Genomic DNA, 24,928 nt, shown 5'->3' on the forward strand with positions numbered 1-24,928 from the left:
AGGCGTGGAACAATAAGCATCAACTCATAGTTGCTTCACATTAGTTGCTCATTAATTGCTTCTCATTATGTGCTGACTGGGCAAGCCCAGGGTTTTGAACCAGCAACCTTAGCATTCTAGGTCAGCGCTCTATCCACTGGATCACCACAGGCCAGGATCAACAAGCTCTTTTAAAAATTTAAAAAGAGACCCAACACAAAGATTTTCATTAATTAAGAGGAATGATTATGGTACATTATCTGCTTACAAGCAAATCCATGATTTAAAAGAAGAAACAAACGAAGCGAACTGCCATGGATGTTATTTCTAAAAAGAGTGACATTTGCTCAAGAAGAGTCTTTAGTTCTTAGGAGATATTCCAAAGAAGTATGTTATCACAGGAGACAACAGCCCGATGCATGTTAAACTTAGTCAAAGAGTTAAAATTTTTAAGTTTGTAAAGTTACAGTAAGCTACAGTTAATTTATTGAAAAAAAGAAATTTTAAAAATAAATTTAGTGTAACCTAAGTGTACAATGTTTAGAGTCTACAGTTGTGTATGGTGGTGTCCTAGGCCTTACCCTTCACCCAGAGCAACTTCTGGTTCTGCAAGTTCCATTCATGGTAAGTTCCCTATTAAGGGTGTACCACTATCTTACATACTGTATTTTTACTGTACCTTTTCTTTTTTTCTTTTTTGTGACAGAGATATAGGGACAGACAGGAAGAGAGAGAGATGAGAAGCACCAGTTCTTCATTGTAGCACCTTAGTTGTTCATTGATTGCTTTCTCATGTGCCTTGATGGGCGGGGGGGGGGGGGGGGGGGGGGGGGGGGGAGTACAGCAGAGCAAGTGACCCCTTGCTCAAGCTAGCGACCTTGGGCTCAAGACAGTGATATTGGACTTCAAGCCAGCGACCCTTGGGCTCAAGCCAGTGACCATGAGGTCATATCTATGATCCCATGCTCAAGCTGGTAAGCCCACACTCATGCCAGTGACCTCAAAGTTTCGAACCTGGGTCCTCTGCGTCCCAGTCCGATGCTCTATCCACTGCGCCACCACCTAGTCAGGCTTTATTTACTATACCTTTCCTATGTTTAGATGTGCTTTCATAGACAAATGCCATTGTGTTACAGTTGCCTACAGTATTGAGTACAGTACATGTTTGTAGTCTGGAGGCAATACCATCTGTGTTTGCGCAAGTGCATTCTATGACGTCTTAAATGATGTGGTATCACTTAAGGGTGAATTTCTCAGGATGTATACCTGTCAGTAAGCAAAGTGGCCATGACTCTATTACTTATGTATATGTCTATAAACAACATAATGGGGGGTTTTTTTTTGTTGTTTTTTTTTTACCAACATACTGTTTTGTGTGATTGGAAATTTTATATAAATCATACACTGCATGTGTCTGTGGGTTTTAGAAATTGTGTTTGGCATCCATTGCAGCATCTTTTCTAGTGTACTTGGCTATGATGCCCTGTCTTTAAAACTAAAAACTACATTTTCCAGGTTGCCTTGCAACTATATTTCTGGATTTGACTTGAATTCTGCTAGTCACATGTATTTGTGTGACATTTGTAAGGCAGAATGAGAACAGATATCTCCGTGTCTAGTCACTGGCTTTGAGATTTTGAGAAGTAGGACAAGATGGGATCCATTCAATGGTGCTGTCAGAGGAGGCAAATGTGGTTCTAGAGCTATAACAGCAGACTAAACAGCCTCTGATTGTTGTGACTTCCTGATTTTGATGATTATCTGATTTTGGCAGCTTCTTATCTTGCTGGCTTCCTAATTGTGGCAACAGTGATAGGATTATGGAGTCAAAGCACTACTCGGGCCATTGGAAACTGCTCGTCCTCCAACACCAGAGTCTTGTTGGGTTTTCTCAAACTACAGGTTTATATTATTTATCAAGTCTATATTCTTAGCCACTAACCCTTGAAAATCACCTCTTTTCCACTCTCTCTATTCTCTTTTCCAAAAGTCCCTATTAGATGTATGCTCAATTCTCCCATTCCTTTTTTCTTTCTTTTTTTTTTTAGCAAGAGAGAGATAGGAAGGGAAAGAGAAAATCATCACCTTGTTGCTCTCCTTAGTTGAGCATTCATTGATTCTTATATGTGTCTTGACTTGGGATTGGACTGGTGACCCCATGCTCAAGCTGGCAACCTCAGGCTTTGAACCAACAACCTTGGTGCTGTGGGTTGTCATGCTGTCCACTGCTGATCCTCCTATTCTAGGGGTCGGGAACCTATGGCTCGCAAGCCAGATGTGGCTCTTTTCATGGCTGCATCTGGCTCGCAGACAAATCTTTAATTAAAAAAAATAGTAACGTTAAAAATATAAAATATTCTCATGTATTACAATCCATTCATTTCCAATTGCTCATGTTCACGGTTGTGGGTGGCTGGAGCGAGCCAATCACAGCTGTCCTCCGGAACAACACCAAATTTTTATTGGATAATGCATAACGTACATGGGTCGTTGTATGGCTATCACAGAATTACATTTTAAAATATTTGGCATTCTCAATGTCTGTAGTTCTTGAGCGTCTAATCCAGCTATGTTAGATTGGTTTTACTTTACTTATGGTTAATTGAATTATTTGTTAAGAGAGGAGAGAGAGAAAGGGGGAGGCGGGAAGCATTAACTCGTAGTAGTTGCTTCTCATATGTGACTTGGCCAATACATTCCAGGTCTTTATCTACTGTGCCACCACAAGTCAGGAAATTGATTCTTGATGTGTTTTGAAATTTTCTATTTATTTATTTATTTAAGAGAGAGGAGGGGAAATAGACAGACTTCTGCATGCACCCTGACCAGGATCCACTCAGCAACCCCATCAAGAGCTAATGCTCAAGTACTGAGCTATTTTTTTAAATTTATTTTTATTTTTATTTTTTACAGAGACAGAGAGAGAGTCAGAGAGAGGGATAGACAGGGACAGACAGACAGGAATGGAGAAATGAGAAGCATCAATCATTAGTTTTTCGTTGCGACACCTTAGTTGTTCATTGATTGCTTTCTCATATGTGCCTTGACTGCAGGCCTTCAGTAGACTGAGTAACCCCTTGCTTGAGCCAGCGACCCTGGGTCCAAGCTGGTGAGCTTTTTGCTAAAACCAGATGAGCTCGCACTCAAGCTGGTGACCTCGGGGTCTCGAACCTGGGTCCTCGGCATCCCAGTCCAATGCTCTATTCACTGCGCCACTGCCTGGTCAGGCCTGAGCTATTTTTAATGCCTGGGGACGATGTGCTCCAGTGGAGCTATCCTCAGCACCTGGGGTCATACTCGAACCAGTTGAGCCACTGGCTGCGGGAGGGGAAGAGGGAGAGAAGGGGAGAGGGATGAGGGAGAAGCATATATCAATATATGGGTTGCTTCTCCTGTGTGCCTTGACCAGGAATCGAACCTGGGACATCCATAAGTGGGGCTGACACTCTATTCACTGAGCCACCAGCCAGGGCAGTTTTGCAATTTCAGGTTGTCATTTTATATTTGGCAGGGCTTTGCCTGTGGGAAATCTTTGCTAGCAAAATTGAACATAATTATATCTTTGGAAGAGTAGAGGTTTCCCATAGACATTGTCCTGCCAAGCATAAGCTTACATAGGCCTCTAGTGGTGAATTCTCAGGAGAGAGTTTCTGTCCTCTTCTTCATCCTCTTTCTTTTTCTCTTCAACTATCAAGAGAGCCAGATGAAGAAACTTGCCTACCATCTCCTTTTGCTTCTTATATTGTCTCCTTGTGCCACTGAACAGGTTTTATCTTTTCACAGTCCTTGTACTACTTTTATTTTTGATCAGCTTTATTGTGGTATGATTTACATATAGTAAAATTCACCAATTTTAAATGTACTATTTGATAAGTAGCTATTGCCACAATCATAATAAGAGCTTTTTACATCACCAAAAAAAGTTTTCCAGTGCCCCTTAGCATTCTTTTTTCTATTACTAGGATTTTACCTCAATCCCTGATCTCTTTGCTCCCCAATCCCTGATCTCTTTTCTATTACTAGAATTTTACCTTTTCTAGAACTTAATATAAATGTAACCATATAGAATATAGTGTTACGTCTCATGTTGGGCTTTTCTTTCCCCACTTAACAGTGCTTTTCTAACACATCCATGTTCTTGCATGCATGGTGGTTCCTTTTTATTGTTGAATAGGATTCCATTATATGGCCATACCATGACTTGTTTATCAGTTCACTTATTGGTGGATATTTGGGTGGTTTTCAGCTTTGGGCTAATTTGAATAAAGCTACTAGAGGGTTCTCATTTAAATTTTTGAAGATATGTGTTTCGTATCTCTTGGATAATACAAAGAGATATAATGGCTGGGTCATATGTTAAATGTATGTTTAACTGTGTAAGGAACTGTGAAAATGTTTTCTAACCTGGTTGTATCATTTTGCTTCACCACCAACAGTGTAACAGTTCCATTGGCGCGCGCTCTCTCTCTCTCTCTCTCTCTCTCTCTCTCTATATATATATATATATATATATATATGCTCACCAACTTTTGATGTTATCATTCTTTTTTTTTTTTTTTTTTTTTACAGAGATAGAGGTATAGACAGGGACAGACAGGCAGGAATGGAGAGATGAGAAGCATCAATCATTAGTTTTTTGTTGCGCATTGCAACACCTTAATTGTTCGTTGATTGCTCTCTCATAGGTGCCTTGACCACAGGCCTTCAGCAGACCAAGTAACCCCTTGCTCGAGCCAGCGACTTTGGGCTCAAGCTGGTGAGCTTTTGCTCAAACCAGATGAGCCCTCGCTCAAGCTGGTGACCTCAGGGTCTCGAACCTGGGTCTTCCGCATCCCAGTCTGACGCTCTATCCACTGTGCCACCGCCTGGTCAGGCTGATGTTATCATTTTTAATTTTAGTCATTCTAATGTATATATTTGCATCTCACAAATAATTTTGAGCACTTTTTATATGCTGCTTAGTCACCCATGGATCTTCTTTGGTTAAGTATCTATTCAGATCTTTTGCCAATTTTTTAATTGGGTTGTTGGTCTTTTTGCTGTTGAGCTATAAAAGTTCTTTGTATGTTCTGGACATGTCTTTTGTTAGATACATGTTTTTAATATACTTTCTTCCAATCTGTAGCTTGAAATCCAATTCATAAACTTTTTTAAAAAAATGTTTTTTATTTTATAAATTTTAAATGGGGTGACATTGATAAATGAGGGTACATATGTTCAGAGAAAACATCTCTAGGTTATTTTGACATTTGATTATGCAATTCATAAACTTTTGATAGAAGTGCCTCAATGTGCCTTCAGAAATATTTGCCTAATTTAAATATTGAGTCTTTCAAACCACAAAATGGGTTATCTGTTTAGTTTGTAATTTCTTGGTGATATTTTGTAGTTCTCAGTGTACATATTTTATACATCATCTATCAGATTTACCTCTATTCAGTTTCTTAATGCTATTGTAAATGGTATTTTTTAAAATTTCAAGTTTGAATTGTTCACTGTTGGTTTATAAAAAGACAGCTGATTTATACAGACAGTTGATTTATTGATCTTATATGCTGAGACCTGGTTAAGTCCATTTTTAGTTGTGGGCCTTTTTTGTATATTCCTTAGCATTGCCATAGTTATGTCATCTGTAAATAAAGACAGCTTTACTTCTTCCTTTCTAATCTTTATGCTTTTTCTTTTTCTTGCCTGCAAACTGGCTAACACCTCCATCACAGTGTTGAGTAGAAGTGATGAAACCTATACCCTTGATTTTAGGGAAACTTCCCCTACAGGCTATTTTCTTCCTACGTCTTCAACATCTATTGTTCCAACTCATACTTGAAGTGTATAGATGGGTTGGAAGGGACAGTATTTAGTAGTTGACTACTACACTAAGGAGCTAGGATTGTGTTTTAGACAAAAGATGTAGTCAAGAATGAGCTTGTCATCTATGACCTATGTATGTAGTACCTATAATATAGTCTTGAGTGGATATAATTTGAAATGAACATGCTGACATACTGTTGCAGGATAAGTTATAGTATAGGGTAGATGCAGGTTTTAAATAAATTAAATGAGACTTTTACGAGAAAATGGGTAAGCCTACCACCAAACACTCCCATTCTCTCCTTATTCATAGTCTAACAGGAAGTTTCATTTTCTAAATATGCTAGTCATTAGTATGAGGTGGCTTCAAGAAAAGGGATAATCTTGCCTGACCAGGCGGTGGTGCAGTGAATAGAGCGTCAGACTGGGATGTGGAGGACCCAGGTTCGAGACCCCGAGGTCGCCAGCTTGAGCGTGGGCTCATCTGGTTTGAGCAAAGCTCACCAGCTTGGACCCAAGGTCGCTGGCTTGAGCAAGGGGTTACTTGGTCTGCTGAAGGCCCATGGTCAAGGCACATATGAGAAAGCAATCAATGAACAACTAAGGTGTCGCAACAAAAACTGATGATTGATGCTACTCATCTCTCTCCATTCCTGTCTGTCCCTATCTCTCCCTCTCTCTGACTCTCTCTCTGTCTCTGTAAAAAAAAGAAAAGAAAGAAAGAAAAGGGATAATCTTTGATTTAAAACTACCATCATTTGACATAATTATCTATTCAAATGTTTGTGTTCAGAATGATCTATTTTGTAAATTGTTGTTGTTATCTACTTAGTTAGGTACCTACTTCCTGATACTTTTAATCAGCATATAAATGAGAGAAAGGTACTGAAGAATACAAGACTTTTTTGATTTTAAAGAGAGGAGAGAGAGAGAGAGAAAGGCCAGGGCAGTAGGGGTGTGGTGTGGAGGAGGAGCAGGAAGCATTGACTTATAATTGCTTCTCATATGTGCCTTGACTGGGCAAGCCTGAGGCCTTGAACTGGCCAATTCAGCATTCCAGATCAATGCTTTATCCACTGCACCACCCAGGTCAGGGTAGCTATGGTTTCTTAAATCGTGAGGAGCTATCTTCTTTTAAGCTACTAAAAACTATGGCCAGTAAGTACCATGGCGCTAAGACTTGTAATAACGTCCTCGGAAGGTAATGCCTATTGGACAGTAACATTGAAAAACAATTCAGTCACTTGAGAGCTTAATGTGAATGGTGGGAGTGTTTGTTGTCAGCAGTGCTCGGTGGGGGAGTGCTTTGTTGCTGACATACTATTTTAATTTTATGTCCTTCAGATATCCAGCATTGAACTGCATTTTGGAATTCATTTATCCTTAAAATGCCACCAGCAGTTGGAGGTCCAGTTGGATACACCCCCCCAGATGGAGGCTGGGGATGGGCAGTGGTAGTTGGAGCTTTCATTTCCATTGGCTTCTCTTATGCATTTCCCAAGTCTATCACTGTGTTCTTCAAAGAAATTGAAGGAATATTCAATGCCACCACCAGTGAAGTGTCATGGATATCCTCCATCATGTTGGCTGTCATGTATGCTGGGGGTAAGTACCCATTAAGAAATGCTATTTTTGCCTGGCCAGGCGGTAGTGCAGTGGAGCATCAGACTGGGATGCGGAGGACCCAAGTTCAAGACCCCGAGGTCGCCAGCTTGAGCGCGGGCTCATCTGGTTTGAGCAAAAGCTCACCAGCTTGGACCCAAGGTCGCTGGCTGAAGCAAGGGGTTACTTGGTCTGCTGAAGGCCCGCAGTCAAGGCACATATGAGAAAGCAATCAATAACTAAGGTGTCTCAATGAAAAACTAATAATTGATGCTTCTCATCTCTCTCCGTTCCTGTCTGTCTGTCCCTATCTATCCCTCTTTCAGACTCTCTTTCTGTCTCGGAAAAAAAAAAAAGAAAGAAAGAAATGCTATTTTGCCTGACCAGGTGGTGGTGCAGTGGATAGAGCATTGGACTGGGACACGGAGGACCCAGGTTCAAAACCCCAAGGTCGCCAGCTTGAGCGCGGGCTCATCTGGTTTGAGCAGGGGGTCACTCGGTCTGCTGTAGCTCCCTGGTCAAGGCACAAATGAGAAAGCAATCAATGAACAACTAAGGTGCCTCAATGAAGAATTGATGCTTCTCATCTCTCTCCTTTCCTGGCTGTCTGTCCTTATCTGTCCCTCTCCCTGTCACCAAAAAAGAAAGAAAGAAATGCTGTTATACCAGGGGTTGGGAGCCTTTTTGGCTGAGAGAGGCATGAACGCCACATATTTTAAAATGTAATTCCATGAGAGCCATACAACGACCCATGTACATTAGGCATTATCCAATAAAAATTTGGCGTTGTCCTGGAGGACAGCTGTGATTGGCTCCAGACACCCGCAACCATGAACATGAGCAGTAGGAAATGGATGGATTGTAATACATGAGAATGTTTTATATTTTTAACATTTTTTATTAAAGATTTGTCTGCGAGCCAGATGCAGCCATCAAAAGAGCCACATCTGGCTTGCGAGCCATAGGTTCCCAACCCGTGTTATACTGTTCATTAAGTGGCTGGAAGCTCTGGATTAGGCTGCTTTGGGGGGGGGGGGGGTCTCATTCAGTGAGGTGGTTTGAAATGTTATTTCTTGAAGCTTTATGTTTAGAGTCACATTCTTCATTTCCGTTAGCATTGACAGCTTTGCTCTGTTTGTTCCACTACATTAGTCTGAAACAAATTAGCAATTGATTTGCTTCCACTCAGTATCATTGAGCTTTAAAAAGCTCTCAGAAAAATAACACACGCACAACTGATTTTTCTTATTGTTCTCTGCTAGACTCTTCAGATGTAAACAAAGATTTTTTAAAATTGATGTTGGGAGAATGAAAGTAAATCAGGTTAACCTGAATAGCCAATTCAAAGTCTCAAACAAAAGTTTTTCATGGTATTAGAATTAAAGAAAGGAATAAAATCTCCCCCTGGTTCCTTGTAATATTATTAGTCCTAAAAGTATTTCAACTTCACCTGAAACTTAAGTTTTATCATTTCCCTCCTTCTAAGGTCTTTGACATATAAAAGAAATGGGGAGAGTAAGTTAGTACTTAGCATCATTTAACATACTTGTTTCTTGAAAAACCAAATCACAATTTAACATGTCAAAGTCAAAACCTACCATAGTATTTAAAGTATGTAGTTGCTTAGTTAGCAGAGATTCTAAAGCCAAATGTATTTATTTACTGGGATTTTGGCAGTGTCTCATACTGCTTATTTAGGCAAGCTTTCACTTCTGGTAATGTTTTTTTTTTGTTTTTTTTTTGTATTTTTCTGAAGTTAGAAGCGGGGAGGCAGTTAGACTCCCACATGCACCTGATCGGGATCCACCCGGCATGCCCACCAGGAGGCGATGCTCTGCCCATCTGGGGCATTGCTCTGTTGCAGCTGGAGCCATTCTAGTGCCTGAAGCAGAGGCAATGGAGCCATCCTCAGCGCCCGGGCCAACTTTGCTCCAATGGAGCCTTGGCTTCAGGAGGGGAAGAGAGAGATAGAGAGGAAGGAGAGGGGTAAGGGTGGAGAAGCAGATGGGTGCTTCTCCTGTCCTGACCAGGAATCGAACCCAGGACTTCCACATGCTGGGCCAATGCTCTACCGCTAAGCCAACCAGCCAGGGCCTGGTAATTTTATTTTTGGTGTCAATTTAGTACCTCAGATGATTTCATATGTAGTCTTTAAGAGCAATTATATAAGTGTTCTATAGTTCAACTGTTAAACCTGAGCCTTAGGCTTCTAACCTGGTATCAGATTCATCTAGTTTTTAAGCACTGTGCACATATTCCACACTAGGTTAGGTTTTGGGATAGAGAACACTGATCTTGAGCCCTGCCTTTGGGAAGTTCAAAATCCTGTTGAGTCAATAACATAATTCATTACACAGAAATAAGTAGTTGAAGTCATAATTGAATTACGTGCATAATTTCTTCTTTTCCAAGTAAGACAAGGGGAAATAGACAGACTCCTGAATGCACCCTGACTAGGATCCACCCAGCAACACCCGTCAGGCTGATGCTCTGCGCACCTGAGGCCATGCTAGAAACCAAGCTATTTTTAGCACCTGAGGCAGAGGCTCCACTGAGCCATCCTCAGCACACAGGGTTGATATGCTCAAACCAATCAAACCATGGCTGCAGGAGGGGAAGAGAGAGAGAAAGAGAAAGAGGAGGAGAATGGGTGGAGAAGCAGATGGGTGCTTCTCCTGTGCCCTGACCAGGAATGAACCTGGGACATCCACATGCTGAGGTGATGCTCTACCACTGACCCAATTGGCCAGGGCTAAGTGCATAATTTCATTGCACAGAAAAAACAGGTAACCTGGTTTCCTTAGAGAGAGATAAATGGGGTGACTGACTGGGAATGGGTGTGGCAAGGCATTTTTTTCTGCTGTATATCTTTCATTCAGTCTTCTAAGTTTTGAAAACAAGCCTGTTTTGTCGATTAAATTACTTTTTAAAAGAACATGTGCTAAATTATAGTGCTTTTTCAAATAGAAGTTCACAGAAATCAAAAGGAAATTTGGACATTATCTAATTTCTACACTTGATCTTAACCAAAAGGCCAAGAAGTGATAACATTATCTAGTTTCTGAGAGCCAGTAATTTTGGAGGACTTGAACTCCATCTGCCAGGATTTCTGATCAGGTTTTGACAATGATGGCTTGAAGAAATTGGTATAAACATTATCCAGAGGTACTCCAGGTGCTCTTCTTTTTTTTTTTTTTAGAGAGAGAGGAGATGATAGAGAGAGTTGGGGGGAGCATCAACTTGTAGTAGTTGCTTCCTGTATGTGCCTTGACCGGGCTGCAAATCAGAGGTCCACTGTTGCAATTCCAAGCTTCCAAAGAGCTTGAAAGCCACTTGTATTTTGCACCAAAAGTGAGTGATGTCAGTTCTGCTAACTGCACATGACACTTTTCTTTCGGGAAAACAGTTCCTTCTTTGTCCTCACCCAGAGATAACTAGCACATTTCTCTGAATTTTGTTATAGTAGGCCTAGAAACTGTATCCCTCTCTATTTTTAATGATAGCTAATTGGGTCCATCCTTCCTGAAATAATTCTGAAAGACAAATTGCCTATTGTGATCCTTGTGGCAGAATTTTTAACTAAATGGGATATTTTGTTTTGATTGGCTCTTAAGTAGTATGTACCCTACAAATTATTATCAGTTTACAACTGCCATAATCTACCTGACCTGTGGTGGTGCAGTGGATAAACCATCAACCTGGAACACTGAGGTCAACGGTTCAAATCCCTGGGCTTGCCCAGTCGAGGCACATATAGGAGTTGATGCTTCCTGCTCCTCCCCACTTCTCTCTCTCTCTCTCTCTCTCTCCTCTTTAAAATGGTCTTAAAAAAAAAAAAAAAGCTGCTATAATCCTTTAACTTGTGCATTGGAGCCACACCCTCAACACTAATAGGTTTTGAGCTGAGTGGTTTTGTTTTGTTTCTTTTTATATATTTTTTTAAGTGCTTTGGTTCATAGATACATTATTGATGCTTGTTAGAGTGTATTTTTTAGGCAAGATCTTAGTTACCCGCTGTTGGTTTGCTTATTTATAATATTTGCTTTAGTTGTTCCCTTTTTTTTCTAATGTGTAAAAGTGTAAATTTACATGTTTTCAGTTCTACAGTGATGTCATCTTCACATTTCCTACCTAAAATACTGGAAACTTTACAACATTAACTTATACTTCATAGAGGCAACAATGTGGCAATATTTTGATCTTTGTAATTTAGATTTATTTCATGAATAATTTATATGGAAATATTTCATTCTTTCATCTTACACAAACTATAAATCCAAATCATTTCCATACCAGCTGTGGCCTAATATTTGCATGAAGTGACTTAGAAGATCAATGAAAACTTCTTTATACATATACTTCATTGAGCCTGAAGTCTGTCCTGGCAGCCAGTTATTGACCCAGCATCTTAGGGAGACTTGGTCTTCTGAAACACTGGACTATCAAAAGCCTTAATTTTTTTCTTGCATATCATATGTATGTATACATGCATGTGTATGTACACATGTGCCTACATACATACCATAATTTGAATTTGGGTTCTCTGTGGCCAGAGCCTGTTGTTTGTTTTTTTAACAGAACAGAGAGAGAGTCAGAGAGGGATAGATAGGGACAGACAGACAGGAACGGAGAAATATGAGAAGCATCAATCATCAGTTTTTGGTTGCGACACCTTAGTTGTTCATTGATTGCTTTCTCATATGTGCCTTGACCACGGGCCTTCAGTAGACCGAGTAACCCCTTGCTCGAGCCAGCAACCTTGGGTCCAAGCTGGTGAGCTTTTCGCTCAAACCAGATGGAGCCCTCAGGGTCTCGAACCTGGGTCTTCTGCATCCCAGTCCGACGCTCTATCCACTGCGCCACCGCCTGGTCAGGCTAGAGCCTGTTTCTTCATCTTAAAACACCATATTGTAGCCTGACCAATGGTGGCACAGTGAGTAGAGGGTCAACCTGGAACATTGAGGTCCCTGGTTCAAAATCATCGTCAGCTTGAGCATGGTTCATTGGCTTGAGTACAAGATCATCAACATGATCCCAAGGTCGCTGGCTTTTGCAAGGGGTCACTGGCTCAGCTTAGCCCCCCAGTCAAGGCACATATGAGAAGCAATCAATGAACACCTGAAGTGGCACAACTATAAGTTGAGGCTTTCCATCTCTCTTCTCCCTCCCTTTCTCTCTCTAAAAAAAACAAAATTACCATACTGTAATTCTAAATAGTACTACTAGAATATAAGTAACTGCAGAATTTTCCTTAGTATGTTTAGAAATAAAATGTCAACATATAATAGTAAATTCTGAATATATTCATTCTATATGTTTTTAAAATAGACTTAACCATATTCTAGGGAGCTAAGTATACAGTAAACAAAATAAGGTCATGATTTACTGTGCTGATAGAAGTAGAATTTGTATGCCTTCTGCTTTTTAAAAAATTGGTTGATTTTAGAAAGAGGAAAGCATTCATTTGTTGTTCCACTTATGCATTTATTGGTTACTACCTGAATGTGCCCTGACCAGGGATGGAACCTACAACCTTGGCATTTCAGGATGACACTCTTAAGTATATCTTCTGTTTTATAACTTAAATCCAAAAATATAAAATGTATGTAATGGGAAGCAAACAGGCTGGATTTGAAACTTAGATCTCACTAGCTTAGTGACCTCACAAGGTCAAACATCCTCTTCCCTCCTGCTGCACTGCAGTAACCCTTTCTTATTTACAGTCAATCACCTTAACCAGGCAGACAAGTTATGGTGTCATGTAAACAAAGTTGTCATGTCCACAAGTTCATATCCATGAAGTAGAGACATAAGTATCCTTATAAATGTAAATAAGTAAAATTCAGTGAATGTCAGACAAGTTATAGTGTCATGTAAACAAAGTTGTCATGTCCACAAGTTCATATCCATGAAGTAGAGACATAAGTATTCTTATAAATGTAAATAAATTCAGTGAATGTCATTCAATTTGTAATCAGCCAATAGTAGTCTATGTCAGGGTTGTTTTACTTGAATGTCTGTGTGTTCACACCCAAACTGTGCATCTTGAAGAGAAGCCCTCAGGGAAGGAGGATGGTCTGTGGGAAGAAAAGAGGGGAGAGGTGCAGAAAGGAGGACCCCTGGTAGGAGCCAGTAGATTTCTGTGTACCAGATAAGAATAAATTTGCGTATCATGTAAGGTTTTCAGAGATTAAAAAAAATATTGTGTTATAGCTTTTAAACCATTGGTTGCTCTCAATAAGTCTTTCTTATAATTAAGACAAATTTGGAAATGGGGAATTACACATTATACCTATTTGTAGCAAATAAGGAGAGGCCATTTGATTTTTGTATTCAAAAACTGGTATGTGAAATGCATAAAATCTTTTTTTCTTCTTGATCCTTAATATTTCACTCTTTATTTGGTTCCTTCCTCAACATTCAAGAAAAACTGGAAAAAAAAAATTTTTTTGTATGCATCTATTTAGCTGAGGAAATTGAATCTGGTTTTCTTAGCTAACACTCCATTTCCTGTCCTCTTGAGGCATTCGACCCAAGGATATTCTGACCATTATCTGACTCCATCTTCTCGTACAAGCATTTTTTTTCCCCACAGTATTGGCTCACACGAAACAGTAATATAGGATGGAACTAGGTTAAGTCTCTAAAAGACATAATTCAGTTCAGTACCCCAGACGTCTAGATGTAACTGGAAACAGTTTTGTTTGGTTTTAAGTTTAGATGTCCTAATTGCAAAACTATTTAAACTTGGAAAAAATAATGGTGTATTTTGCCTTTGTTTTTCTTTTTTTGGTAGGGGTGCTTAAAACAGCAGAAATTCATTCTCCCACAGCACAGGGAGCTAGAAGTCTGAAATAGGTGTCAGCAGAACCATGCTCCCTTGGAAGTCTCTAGGGAAGAGTCTGTTCCCTGCTTCTGTCTCCTGATGGCGGCTGGCAGTCCTTCAAGTTCTTTAACCTGCAGCTGCATTACGCCACCTTCTGCCCTAGCCATCATATGGGCTTCTTCCCTACGGTCCCTATGTCTCTCATTTTCTTCTTCTTTTTAAAAAATATGATACAAACCACATTTATGATCATGTGTAAATAATGCTCTAAAACCATGTTATATCAATGTACCTGTCCAAAAATGAAAATAAAGCAAACTTACCTAATATATGTTGATTATATCCTATATACATCAAGAAGCCTATGAACATCCATTAGCAAGGCATTTTCAGCCTGTTCTGCCGTATAGAGAAAGATTAAGGGTCTAGTCTTTTATATTTTAGTAAAATTCCATCCAGTGTATTTAGATATAAAAGCTACCCAATTAATGATGTTTTTTCACCTCTTTATTTTCCAGTACACCTACCTATAACTGGGAAATATAATTACAGAAAGCGATTTTCTTACCACTGCCTTTGTTGTATCTGTTTATTTTGGAGGACTTGTCATTTATTCCTTATGTAGATGTGAGGGGCAGTTTCCTTTCCTCTATACCACTAAATTTTTGGTTCTTTCTTAGGTCCTATCAGCAGTATCCTGGTGAATAAATATGGCAGTCGACCAGTCATGATTGCTGGCGGCTGCTTGTCAGGCTCTGGCTTGGTTGCAGCTTCTTTCTGCAACAGTGTACAGGAACTTTACGTGTGTATTGGAGTCATTGGAGGTAAGTTGCTGTTGATTCATTTTCAAGCATTAATTTATTGCTGGCTATTTGGTGTTCCCTGCATTTGTCTTTTAGATCAGTGGTTTTCAACATTTTTACGCTTGAGGACCATGAAAATAGGAGATTGTCTTAAGAATAGTTAGTGGTGTAGTAGATAAACTGTCTGGCAATTTGTTGCAAGGGTGGTTACTGGGAATTCTCTCATTAGTTCTTCCTCTCATGGGGGATAGGCTTCTTTTGGAGAAGGTGAGAGTGTTAAAACATAAAGCAGGAATTATCTGGTAATATATTTCTGAGGGATAGAGGATCCTCTTGATAATCCTCTCCCCTCTTAGCTAAAAGATTACTAATAACTTCACAATCCAGAGAATATGAATATTAACATTTTGATATATATCCTTCTAAACTTTTTTCTATGTACAAACATAAAACCTTTTTTTTTATTATTCATTTTTAGAGAAGAGAGAGAGAGGGGGAGAGAGAGAGAAAGAGAGGGAGAGAGAGGAGAGAGAGAGAGAAGGGGGGAGGAGCTGGAAGCATCAACTCCCATATGTGCCTTGACCAGGCAAGCCCAGGGTTTCCAACCGGCGACCTCAGCATTTCCAGGTCGATGCTTTATCCACTGCGCCACCACAAGTCAGGCCAAAACCTTTTTTAGAACAAAACAGGATCAGATTGCATGTTTGTTTGTTTGTTTGTTTTGAGGGGAGGCAGGGAGAGAGACAGGAACATGAGCTGCTCCTGCAGGTGCCCCTGACCAGGAAATCAAAATGACAACCTTTGCGCCGGACTAAGCTCCAACCAACCGAGCTATCAGGGCAGAGTTTTATTGATTGATTGATTGATTTTTAGAGAGACAGAGAGAGGAAAGCAGAGAAGGGGTAAAGGGAAGGGAAGCATTCATTTGTTGTTCCACTCAGTCATTCATTCATTGGTCGCTTCCCATGTGTGCCCTGACTGGTGATTGAACCCACAACCTTGTTATTTCAGGACATTGCTTTTAACCAACTGAGCTAACCAACCAGGGCAGATTGCATGTTTTATAGCCAGTTTTTTTTGTGTTTTTTTTTTTACAAAATAGATCATGTGAACATCTTTCTATGTTATTAAATATCCTGATAGAAAACATTTTAAATCTCTGTATCTCCATTGAATATATACACCATAATTTTATTTGACCAGTCTCTTAGTTACTTATTATTTAGTGGTTTTGTTCTTTTCACTTTTTTACTATTAGTAAACAGTATTACATTGATAGTCCTTTGTAAACATGAATATTTTCTTACAATAAATTTGTAAAAGTGGAACTGCTGTTTTTTAAATACATATAAGCTATTTTTTTTTTTTTTGTATTTTTCCGAAGTTGGAAACGGGGAGAGACAGACAGACTCCCACATGCGCCCGACCGGGATCCACCTGGCATGCCCACCAGGGGGTGATGCTCTGCCCTTCGGGGCGTCGCTCTGTCACGACCAGAGCCACTCTAGCGCCTGGGGCAGAGGCCAAGGAGCCATCCCCAGCGCCCAGGCCATCCTTGCTCCAATGGAGCCTCAGCTGTGGGAGGGGAAGAGAGAGACAGAGAGGAAGGAGAGGGGGAGGAGAGGAGAAGCAGATGGGCGCTTCTCCTGTGTGCCCTGGCCGGGAATCGAACCCGGGACTTCTGCACGTCAGGCCGACACTCTACCACTGAGCCAAACGGCCAGGGCCCATATAAGCTAATTTTCCCTCCAGAAAGGTTATACTCATTTATAAAAGTTCCTGTATGATATATAAGACAGGATATACCCCTGACAATAATGGGATATTATATCTTTTAATCATTGCCAGTTCAACAAATGAACAGTATCTCCTGGTTTTAATTTTCATCTCTTTATTAGGAAAGTAAGTATTTTTATGTTTGTGTTAATATTTTTTTTTTGAGAGAGAGAGACAGGAAGGGAGAGAGATGAGAAGAATCAACTCTTAGTTACACCACTTTAGTTGTTCATTGATTGCTTTTTCATATATGCCTTGATTCGGGGGAAAGTCTCTAGCTGAGCCAGCAACTCCTTGCTCAAACCAGCAACCTTGGGCTTCAAACCAGTGACCTTTGGGCTCAAACCAACGACCATGGGATAATTTCGATGATCCCGTGCTCCAGCCGGCAATGTTGGGGTTTTGAACCTGGGACCACAGTGTCCCAGGTCGAAGTTCTATCCACTGCACCATCACTGGTCAGGCAGCCTGTGTATTTTTTTTTTTTTTAAGAAAATGCTTAGTGGCTGGCCCTGGCCGGTTGGCTCAGTGGTAGAGCGTCGGCCTGGCGTGCAGAGGTCCCGGGTTTGATTCCCGGCCAGGGCACACAGGAGAGGTGCCCATCTGCTTCTCCACCCCTTCCCCTCTCCTTCCTCTCTGTCTCTCTCTTCCCCTCCCGCAGCCGAGGCTCCATTGGAGCAAGGATGGCCAGGGCGCTGGGGAAGGCTCCTTGGCCTCTTGCCCCAGGGGCTGGAGTGGCTCTGGTCACAAAAGAGCGATGCCCCCTGGTGGGCAGAGCGTCACCCCTGGTGGTGGGCGTGCCGGGTGGATCCCGGTCGGGTGTATGCGGTAGTCTGTCTGACTGTCTTTCCCTGTTTCCAGCTTCAGAAAAATACAAAAAAAATAATAATAAAGAAAATGCTTAGTGGCTGCTTTTGTGTATTGATTTAAGAATAATGTTTGATGACTTTACATGTTAAATTATTACCTGTTTGTATGAGACAGTTATTTTTCCAACTTTTTAAAATATTTAATTTTGGTAAAAATACATAAATTTAGCTTCTTAAACATACGTATTTTAAGTGTTCAGTGGTATTACATATATTCATATTGTTGTACAAATATCGCCGCCATCCATTTCTAGAATACTTTTCATCTTGCAAAACTGAAACTCTAGCTTGGCCTGTGGTGGCACAGTGGGTACAGCAGTGGTCGGCAAACTCATTAGTCAACAAAGCCAAATATCAACAGTACAATTGAAATTTCTTTTGAGAGTCAAATTTTTTAAACTTAAACTATATAGGTAAGTACATTCCTTATCGAAGTAGCACCTGCACGTGGCATTTTGTGGAAGAGCCACACTCAAGGGGCCAAAGAGCCGCATGTGGCTTGCGAGCCGTGGGTTTGCCAACCACTGGGGTAGAGTGTCGACCTGGAATGTTGAAGTTGCTGGTTCAAAAACCTGGGCTTGTGATATGTTCACTGCAGCATTATTTACAATAGCCAAGATGTGGAACCGACATCACAAGCAATCAGCAAACAACTAAAGTGAAGCAACTATGAGTTGATAACTTCCGTCTCCACCCACCTCTCCTCTCTTTATAAAATCAATAAAAATAGCCCTGGCCGGTTGGCTCAGTGGTAGAGCGTCGGCCTGGTGTGTGGGAGTCCTGGGTTCAATTCCTGGCCAGGGCACACAGGAGAAGTTCTCCACCCCTCCCCCTCTCCTCCTTCTCTCTCTCTTCCCCTCCCGCAGCCAAGGCTCCATTGGAGCAAAGTTGGCCCTGGCACTGAGGATGGCTCTGTGGCTTCTGCCTCAGGTGCTAGAATGGCTCTGGTTGCAACAGAGCAATGCCCCAGATGGGCAGAGCATCACCCCTTGGTGGGCGTGCCGGGTGGATCCTGGTCGGGCGCATGCGGGAGTCTGACTGCCTCCCCGTTTCCAACTTCAGAAAAAAAATTTTAAAAATAATAATAATATATAAATAAATAAAAATAAAAATTTTAAAACAATGAAACTCTATACTCAGTAAATAATAACTCCTTATCCTCCCATTCCCCCCCCCCCCCCGAGCTCCTGGTAAACCCCATTCTTTCTGTCTCCATGATTTTGGAAAGTCTCAGTACCTCATAGGTGGAATCATACAATTTTGGTGGGAGTTTTGGGGTTTTTTTACATTCAGTGTTATTTTGTATTAGTTTTGGATGTACAGCACAGTTGTTAGACAATTATGTATTTAAAAAAATATTCCCTGATATTTCAATACCCACCTGGCACCCTACGTAATTACAGTAATAGGGACAATGGCATTTATAAGATTGTACCTGAGTGCACTGTACCATTGTGATATTTTTTTGAGCTAATGAAGCTACTGTAATAATCACAACCTGTGTGTCTTTTTCCATATAAATAACTGTAAACCTACTTTTGCCAACCCCTGTATGTACCAACTTTTGATTCACTTGTCTGTTGTTGGACACTTGGGCTGCTTCCATCTCTTGGCTGTTGTAAATAATGCTGCAGTGAACACTAGGGTGCATATATCTTTTCAAGTTAGTGTTCTGGATTTGTTTTTAATTTTTTGAGGAAATGCCATCCTGCTTTCCACAGTGGCTGCACCAGTCTGCATTCCTGCCAACAGTGTCTGAGGGTTCCCTTTTCTCCACATCCTCTCCAGCACTTGTTTAATGATTTGTTGATGATAGCCATTCTGACAGGTGTGAGGTGATATTTCATTGTAGTTTTAATTTGCATTTCCTTGATGATTATGGACATTAGGCATCTTTTCATATGTCTATTAGCCATCTGCATGTCCTCGTGTCCATTCAGGTCCTGTGCCTGTTTAATTGAATTTTTTTTTATGTTGAGTTGTACAAGTTCTTTGTGAATTTTGGATATTAACCCATTATCAGATATATCATTGGTGAATATCTTCTCCCAGAAGCATACAGTTTTTGTGTCTTTGTGACTGGCTAACTCACTTAACATAATGTTCTCAAGATTCATGTCACAGCATGTGTCAGAATGTCCTTTTTAAGGACATTGTATATATAGAACACATTTTCTTTATCCACTTGTTTGCTTATTGACACTTGAGTTGCTTCCACCTTTTTGGTATTGTGGACAATGCTGCTATGAACATGAGCATACAATTATTTGTTCTCAAATTTTTTCCTGTTGAATTAAAAAAAATTTTTAAATTTAGTCCCCTTTTTTTCCATCACTAAATGTCTACAGTTTTCAGGTAGTCAATATTTTCAATCTATGCTTTGTCATATGTTATTCTTAGAAAGTTATTCTCCACTCCAAGATTATGAAAATATTTGCCTAGCTTTTAAAATATGTATTTTTTTTTTTACATTTAAAACTCCTGGATGAATATATTTAACATAAAATGAGAAGAATAAACCTCTGTTTGATCCCACGTGGTTAGTCAGTTTATTCATTTGCTCTTATTCTTCAAATATTTTGAGCCCCGCCAGTTGGCTCAGTGGTAGAGCGTCACCCGGCATGTGGAAATCCCAGGTTCGATTTCCAGTCAGGGCACACAAAAGAGATATGAATAAATAGTAAAATATCAAGTAACGTTAGATGCTTTACAAAGCCTCAGTATGAAGTATTCTAACAGGGAAGGACTGGGTAGTCAAAGAGAACTAGCTTTGTGAAAATCTGACGGAACAGAAGCCCTAATCAGCATGCTTATTATTATTAGCACAGGTGAGAATGGTCTGGTATGAGATCGGGGAGGGAGGTAAGGGCCAGGGTAAAGGTTTTGGGGAGAAAGCCATTAGCAGATTTGAAATAGGGAAGTAACCTGCTCTGCTTAATTGGTTTAAGCCTGTGTAAACAGCTTAAACCTAAATGGAAGGGAGCAAGAGGGGGCCAAGAAAAGCATTTAGAAGTTTTTTACTTGTGTTAGCACTATTTATCAAATAATTCTTTCTGCAGCAATTTAAAATGTCACTTTTATCTTACATTAAATATTTATATGTATATTTCAGGTATGTTCCTGAATTTTATCCACTTCACAGATCTGTGTTTACCTATTCCTGAGCCAGACCACACTGTTCTAATGAGAATAGCTTTTAGAAGTCCTTTAATTTTTATTTTATTGATTTGAGAGAGAGAAAGAGAAACATTTATTTGTTGTTCCACTTATGCATTGATTGGTTGGCTGAGTCCAACCAATGAATCGAGGAACAAACCCCCAACCTTGGTATATCAAGATGATGCCCTCACCAACTGAGCTAGCCAACCAGGCTTAAAAGTCTTTTTATTTTATTTATTTATTTATTTTTATTTTTTCAAGTCAGACAGAGTCAGTCACACATGCCCCCTGATTGGTATCCACTCGGCAACCCCTGTCAGGCCAATGCTTGAATCAACCGAGCTATTTTTAGTGCCTAAGGCCATGCTCAAAGCAACTGAGCTATCCTCAGCACCCGGAGCTTTCGCTCAAACCAGTCAAGACACTGGCTGTGAGAAGGGAAGAGGGAAAGAAGGGAGAGAGAGGGGGGAGAGAGGCAGATGATTGCTTCTCATGTGTGCCCTGACCGGGAACTGAATCCAGGACATTCATATGCCAGGCTGATGCTCTATTCACTGAGCCACTGACCAGGGCTAGAAGTCCTTTTAAATATCTGCTATTTAGTTCAATTCCTCCTCCTGCACCACCAAATATTTCTTTGTTGACTCCCATGTATTTTCTAAGTAAGTTTTAGAGTCATTTTACTTCAACTCCAAAATCAAACACATTGATATTTTCATTGGAATCACATAAAATTCATGCATTCATTTGGGGAGTGTTAACATCTTGACAGTGTGTGTTTTATTATCCGAAAACTTTGTGCCATTTTTTTGTTTGTTTGTTTGTTTACAGGAACAGAGAGAAATTCAGAGAGAGGGATAGATAGGGGCAGACAGACAGGAACAGAGAGAGATGAGAAGCATCAATCATCAATTTTTTGTTGCAACACCATAGTTATTCATTTGATTGCTTTCTCATATGTGCCTTGACTGCAGGCCTTCAGCAGACTGAGTAACCTCTTGCTGGAGCCAGCGACCTTGGGTCCAAGCTGGTGAGCTTTTTTTTTTGCTCAAGCCAGATGAGCCCGTGCTCAAGCTGGTGACCTCGGGGTCTCGAACCTGGGTCCTCTGCATCCCAGTCTGACACTCTATCCACTGTGCCACCGCCTGGTCAGGCCTTTGTGCCATTTTTAATTCTTCAACACTTCAGTAAAGTTACATACTTGTAGCCTTTGTTAACTGTACATTTTTAGTTTTTTGGGTGCTGCTGTAAAAGAAATAATTTTGTATTGTCTTTTCTATTGTAATGCTATTTTCTCTCTGGTAACAGTCTACTTAAAGTCCTCCTATGGCTATAGTGAACCTTCAGGTGATTTTGCTAGATTTGACAAATAGTTATTCACCTTTCAATAATATAAACAATAATAAAAATAACTAAGGTTTACCACATGCCACGCACTGTTCTAAGTGCTTTATTCACAACAGTGCTGTTCGCCTGTTTTACATATTAGGAAACAGTCACAGGAGGATCAACATGTCTGACATTCCACCGAAGTGATGCTGAGATAGGAACCCACCTAGTCCGGCTTTATAGTTCACACTTTAAACCACTGTATAGTATTTCCTCCAATAATGAAGATCCTTGTCTCCTTTCAGTATACCTTTATTTTAATTTATTGGTCTGGTTAAGTAATTCCAAATATCTCTGACACTTATTATAGTATGTGATTCTTTCTTCCCCTCCTCCCAGGTCTTGGGCTTGCCTTCAACTTGAATCCAGCTCTGACCATGATTGGCAAGTATTTCTACAAAAAGCGGCCGCTGGCAAATGGACTGGCCATGGCAGGCAGCCCTGTGTTCCTCTGTACCCTGGCCCCCCTCAATCAAGCTTTCTTTGATATATTTGGCTGGAGAGGAAGCTTCCTAATTCTTGGAGGCTTCCTACTGAACTGCTGTGTGGCCGGATCCCTGATGAGACCAATAGGACCCCCACCGGCCACTGCAGAGAAATATAGGGCTAAAGAAACCTTTCAGGAAGCTGGAAAATCTGATGGAAAAAAAGTGTCAGGTGATGCAAACACAGATCTCATTGGAGGACACCCAAAAAAGGAGAAACAGTCTGTCTTCCAAACAATAAATAAATTCCTGGACTTCTCTCTGTTCACTCACAGAGGCTTTTTGCTGTACCTCTCTGGAAACGTACTCATGTTTTTTGGACTATTTGCTCCTTTGGTCTTTCTCAGTAGTTATGGCAAGAGTCAGCACTACTCTAATGAGAAGTCTGCCTTCCTTCTTTCCATTCTGGCTTTTGTTGACATGGTAGCCAGACCATCTATGGGACTTGTAGCCAACACAAAGTGGATAAGACCTCGAATTCAGTATTTTTTTGCTGCTGCTGTTATTGCCAATGGAGTGTGTCACCTGCTGGTACCTTTGTCCACCAGCTACGTTGGGTTCTGTATTTATGCAGGAGTTTTTGGATTTGCATTTGGGTGGCTCAGCTCAGTATTGTTTGAAACACTGATGGACCTCATTGGACCCCAGAAGTTCTCCAGCGCCGTGGGATTGGTGACCATTGTAGAGTGCTGTCCCGTTCTCCTGGGGCCACCACTTTTAGGTATAGTATGTCTCCCTATCTCCATGCTTCTGTTAACACAAAACAGGCATAGAAGATTGGGAAGGTGACAGAAAGCCGAGATCAGTGGGCCCCTTGTTGGAGGACAGCAAGTCTTTCTCATTTCTGTACCCTCGGTGCTGACACAATGCTTGGCACAATGTAACTGCTCAACCACTACAGAACTGAGTTAAACTGAACCCAGGAGCTGAAAGGGGAGTCAAGTATTTTTACAGATGACATTGTTTCTCTTTGTAAAACTTACCTGCTTATTATAAGAAACATACATAACTCCACCTCTAAAGCACTGGTGGTAATTACATTTTAATCATGGGAGTTTATTTTAGTAGTAATAATTAAAGTAGTAGTAATAAGCCTAACTGGTGGGGGCACAGTGGATAGAGCTTCAACCCGGGAATCTGAGGTCCCAGCTTCAAAACCCCAAGGTTGCCAGGTTGAGCGCGGGCTCACCAACTTAAGCGAGGAGTTACCAGCTTGAGCATTGGATAATTCATATGATCCATGGTCGCTGGCTAGGCACAAGGTCACTAACATGACTGGAGCCCCACTCTCCATCAAAGCACATATGAAAAGCAATCAATGAACAACTAAAGCGATGCAACTATGAGTTGATGCTTCTCATCTCTCTCCCTTCCTCTCTTTCAAAAAATACTCTAAAGTAGTAGTAATAATAATAGCTACCATGTAAGCTCATAATGTACTGTCCTAACTATTTTCTGTATCCTCTTATATATCACAAGTCTATGAGGTCAGGACTGTTAAGAGTTCCCACTTAATAAGTGAAGAAATAGAGGCCTCGAAAAGTAATATGTTGCCGTATATTACGCAGCTAGTAACTGAGAAATAATTTGGGAAATATTTCCCAAGGTTATTAAATACTTCATCTTTTAAATTAATAGCTCAATAGATAACACAAAGGTGGAAAATAATTTGACTCTCTTCCTGGATGTAACTCATATTTCCTCCTGACAAACCTAGTGAGTTGCCAAATCTTGTCAGTTTTCACTTCCTAAATATTCTTCTAATTTACACACTGTTCTCCATCACAGTGCCTCCCTTATCCATAGTTATTACCTGGGCTGCCCCAGTAGCTCCTCACTGGTTTACCTATATCCACTCTAGAGAGCCTTTAGTCTGTTTTCTACTCTATACGCAGAATTATCCCTGCAAAAGCAAATCTGATATTTCAGCTGATTAGAACTCTCGAGTTGCTTCCCATCATTCTTAGGGTGAAGAACAAATTCCCTAATGTGGCCCACAGGGCCCCTCCTGGCCCCGCCCACCTTCCTCCAGCCTCATTTCCCACCACTGGCCTGTGCTCTCCTCCTGCAGCCGGGCCTTCTCTCACCCCTGTGCTTCCTCCACCACCTGCCTGTGCACTCGCTGTTCTCTGCCTGGACCCCTGCCCCATCTCCTCTCCCAGACAGCGCCTCCCTCCTATAAGTCTGGGCTTAGTTTACTCCTTAAGAGACACTTTCCTGACTCCACCT

At 40.8% G+C, this 24,928-nt stretch overlaps 1 protein-coding gene and 1 non-coding gene across 2 annotated transcripts in view; one reads left to right on the forward strand and one right to left on the reverse strand.

The window, feature by feature from the left end:
- The window catches only part of SLC16A1 (solute carrier family 16 member 1), a 52,380-nt gene that overhangs the window by 22,535 nt on the left and 4,917 nt on the right, over positions 1 to 24,928 (forward strand). Inside the window, exons 3-5 of the mRNA XM_066352175.1 lie at positions 7,135 to 7,395; positions 14,899 to 15,042; positions 22,554 to 23,420. Coding sequence (XP_066208272.1) covers positions 7,179 to 7,395; positions 14,899 to 15,042; positions 22,554 to 23,420 — 1,228 coding nt within the window. The 5' untranslated portion in view covers positions 7,135 to 7,178. The remainder of the gene's footprint in view (positions 1 to 7,134; positions 7,396 to 14,898; positions 15,043 to 22,553; positions 23,421 to 24,928) is intronic.
- On the reverse strand, positions 16,673 to 16,748 carry TRNAV-GAC (transfer RNA valine (anticodon GAC)). Its single transcript has one exon. It is a non-coding gene; the product is annotated as a tRNA-Val (tRNA).

Source organism: Saccopteryx leptura, chromosome 11, assembly GCF_036850995.1.
Source record: "Saccopteryx leptura isolate mSacLep1 chromosome 11, mSacLep1_pri_phased_curated, whole genome shotgun sequence".
Classification (NCBI taxonomy): Eukaryota; Metazoa; Chordata; class Mammalia; order Chiroptera; family Emballonuridae; genus Saccopteryx; species Saccopteryx leptura.